The sequence below is a fragment of the Gavialis gangeticus genome, unplaced genomic scaffold, assembly GCF_001723915.1.
Source record: "Gavialis gangeticus isolate Ggan-Ray unplaced genomic scaffold, GavGan_comp1, whole genome shotgun sequence".
Lineage (NCBI taxonomy): Eukaryota > Metazoa > Chordata > Crocodylia > Gavialidae > Gavialis > Gavialis gangeticus.
In genome coordinates, this window is record NW_017728992.1 from 117,015,108 (window position 1) to 117,019,104 (window position 3,997).

The following is a 3,997-nucleotide window of genomic DNA, read 5'->3' on the forward strand; positions in this document are numbered from 1 at the left end:
AGCCCCAGCCACAGCATCCCACACAGGGTTGACGGTAGAGTTTAGAGGAGCGGCTGGGATGATGGAGAGGGGGTAAAGGATAAGAGTAGGGGTAGGGGGTGAGGTAAGGAGAGGGGTAGGTGAAGGGAGAGAGGTAGGGATGATCCTCCCTTAGGCAGGGGGTGGGACTAGGCTGATCTCTGGAGGTCCCTTCCAGCTCTGCTTCTGTATGTTTCTGCGAAATCCACCCTGGGGGAGGGGGGAGGAAAAACTACCACAGACCCTGACACAGGAGTTGACAAGTCTGCTGAGGTGCTTGGGTTTTCTTTTCTTCTCTCCTTAGAAGGAGTTTAAATGCGTTTGGTGGCTTTGATCAAAGAACCATTCTTGTGCCACAGGCACCTGCCTAGGTCAAATTGATCATGTTAAGTATGCATGTGTGTGGTGTGTGTGTGCGTGGTGTGTACGCGCGCGTGTGTGTATATGTGGGGGGTGTGTGTGCGTGGTGTGTGATTGCCTGACTGATACACGCAGTACAGCAGTTCTGTTTGCATTGCCAGGACCTGCAGGGAGTGGAAGGTGAGGACTGCACAGGGTAGTGCGCCAGATTGAGAGCCAAGGCTGCCAGCGAGAAGCTGAGCCAAGGACCAGCCAGTGCGCCCTGACAGAAGGGGAGCCTGGGAGGAGGCTTCAGTGCCACTGGCACACAGCCTCTCTCTGGGCTGAGCGCAGTCTGGGGCTGATCTGAGGCAGTGCCCCAACACCTGGATCCATGGAGAACCTTTCCTCCCTCTCAGAGCTCAACTCATCCTGCGTGGGTGCAGGTGAGGCTGTGGGCTGCCAGGAGAGGTCCCGGGGTGAGCTGAATGTGTCAGACACTCTTCCCATCCCCAAATTCTACATCGCGGTGCCCATCATCTACTCAGTGATCTGTGCCGTGGGGCTCACAGGGAACACGGCAGTCATCTATGTGATCCTCAAAGCCCCCAAGATGAAGACAGTGACCAACATCTTCATCCTGAACCTGGCCATCGCTGATGAGCTCTTCACCCTGGTGCTGCCCATCAACATTGCAGACTACCTGCTGCTGCAGTGGCCCTTCGGTGAGTTCATGTGCAAGCTGATCATCTCCATCGACCAGTACAACACCTTCTCCAGCATTTACTTCCTGTCCGTCATGAGCATCGACCGCTACCTGGTAGTGGTGGCTACCATCAAGTCCAAGCAGGTGGCCTATCGCACCTACCGTGCGGCCAAGATTGTGAGCCTGGGCGTCTGGGCCTTGGTTACACTCATCATCTTGCCCTTTGCTGTGTTTGCCAAGATCCACACAGAGCAGGGCCGCCCGCAGTGCGTCTTTGTGTTCCCGCAGCCAGAGAGCTTGTGGTGGAAGGCTAGCCGCATTTATACCCTCCTGCTGGGCTTCACCATCCCAGTCTCCACCACCTGTGTCCTCTACTCAGCCATGCTCTTCCGCCTGCGCCGCCTGCACCTGCACAGCCACGCCAAGGCCCTGGACAAGGCCAAGAAGCGAGTGACGCTGATGGTACTGGTCATCCTGGCTGTATGCCTCTTCTGCTGGACCCCCTACCACCTCAGCACTGTGGTGGCACTCACTACTGACATCCCACAGACGCCGCTGGTCATTGGCATCTCCTACTTCATCACCAGCCTCAGCTATGCCAACAGCTGCCTCAATCCCTTTCTCTATGCCTTCCTGGATGACAGTTTCCGGAAGAGTTTCCGTAAGCTGCTGGACTGCGGGACATCCTCGTAGCATGCCCCAAATCTGCACCCGCCCGCCATCACCCCTTCACTCCATGCCAGTGCTCCCCTGGCAGATCCTGAACAGCCACCGCTGTACTGCAGGGCTGTGGGCGGGCTGCCAAGCACTGGCCCAGCAGTGACTCCACTCAGACCTGCAGCATGAGGGAGGCTTTCCCTTCTGCATGGGGAGGAGTCAACCAGAGTTGGCTAAGGGAAGCAAAGCCCAAATGCTTTTGCCATCTGTGCTGCAGGGGAGAGAGAGGAAGGAGGAGGGGGATGCCTCACTCAGCCAGATCTTAAGCCTGCTGGGTTTAGAGGTGCAGCACTTGCAACTCCCTATTTCTCAGCCCCACACCACTGAAAAAGGAGTCCACACTGAAAACTGAGAAGGGGGTTCATTGTGAGCAGCACTCAGGTTTCATTCATGACAAGACTGGGTGGGAACAGGATTTCTTAAAACCCCTCACTTCCCCCGCTGAAAGGCAGCCAAGGACTATTAGGGATAGTCCCTGCTCACTCTGGACTCAGTCTGGCTCAGGATTGTGTAGAGTCAGAGAAAATCAGGGCTGGAAAGCACTTCATCTGGTCCAAGCCCCAACCTGAGTGTCAGCTACAATCCTAACAGGAGGTCACCTCATTTCAAAGGCAGTGTTTCATTTAAGAAACTGAAAGCCTGGAGTCAGTTCAGCTTCTTTCTTTTAAACACAAAACGTAAACATGCCCAGTAAAGTGCCTGTGACATGCCACTGCCTTCCCCCACTCCAATAGTTGGAGAGCTTGCCCAGCTCAGAGAGAGCAAGCAGACCCGTGCAAGCAATTTGGTGTGTGCTCAGAGCCACCTGTTGGTTGAGGGGAAGGTTTCAACACAGCAATTATTCTGTATTCCCATGGGTTTGGCTCCCATCAAGGGTTACTTTGAAGTGCAGTTCCTTCATCTAGAGCCTGGTCCATATGCTTTCACACAAAGGATTTTTCTTTCTTACAAAGACTTAAATCTCAGAGGTAATTCTCAATATAGCCCCCTACTTCAGAGTTCAGTCATTTTAAAGCCATAGAAAGATAGCACAACAAACCCATTTTCCCCCTGAGTTACCAGTAACTTGTTAAGATTAATACCACTACTAAAAGAACTAAGACAGGTGTTCAAGACTTTTGCTCTGCATTTATAAAACTTTTCTTTTCTCTGACCTTAGGCAATGAAAGGAAAGCGCTGGGCTTCAGTTTCAATAACTCTGCATGCTCAGAAACTGAAGGGAAGATTCGCTCATCTCTTCTCCTAGCTAAACACAGAAAACAGACTTGAAATAGTAAAAAGATGGTTGTAACCATATAAGATTTTGCAATTTGTGAAGGCTGTGGTCTGGTGTACAAGCAATTTGTACTGAGGTAGCACAAAGTTGTCTGAGTCGGGGATGAGGACTCCCACCAGTCTTGATGGTGTGGTATTAACAGAGATGAAAGTTGCAATATATGTTCAAATAGAATTATTATGATCATTTTTTTGCCCCTAGAACTAAAAGCCTACAGAAGATCCTACTTAGAGAGCAATAAAACTAACATTTTTCTCTTGGGTATAGTAGAGATACTATTTTCTTTTCTGGAACAAGAGTGGCCATAGCATGTTATTTTACGTTATCCAAATTAAACAAACAAATAAATAAAAAGACCTGTACTTTAAAAGCTGAATGTTTGGAAAACACATTAAGCCAGTTCTTCTCAGGGTGGCATTTCCCAATTAATTTGCAAGACCTATTCACACTTTTCATATGCATGGTGCCTACAACCTGCAAATTAATGCTTGTTTATGTAAAGTTATGCAAATTTACCTGATAGTTGGAAATGTAAAAAAACTTATTCAGTTAGACTGTAACCCTTTTCAGGATTGCTAATAATGTATTAAGAGCATGGTGTGTTTGCATATTGCTTTCAACTGCTGCATTCAAATTAAAAGCATTATTCTACATTTTAAGAGCACTCCAATTTATTAAATGTAATCCTGTCTGTAATAGCAAACAAGTAACTCTATGTAATATACATTTAGGGCTGAATTCAGCCTCTACTTCTGCAGGGGTGGAGGTTTCCCTGACAGCAGAACTGTTGCATTTCCACTACACGGTAGGGGAGGATAGGGATCACAGAAGGGTTTCATAATCCTAGCATAGTACAAAACTCAAGTCTAAAGATGTCCTCTGTATGCCAGTACATGGGACTTCCTCCATAAACAGAATAGAAGTTCTATGAAGGCTTATGA

General features: G+C 49.0%; 1 protein-coding gene across 1 annotated transcript; it reads left to right on the plus strand.

Moving 5' to 3' along the window:
• The first annotated feature begins 481 nt into the window (after positions 1-481).
• Positions 482-3,703, plus strand: NPBWR1 (neuropeptides B/W receptor 1). The gene has a single exon (XM_019527257.1). It carries the CDS (start codon positions 752-754, stop codon positions 1,754-1,756), a length of 1,005 nt encoding a protein of 334 aa, XP_019382802.1. The 5' UTR covers positions 482-751; the 3' UTR covers positions 1,757-3,703.
• Positions 3,704-3,997: the final 294 nt, after the last annotated feature.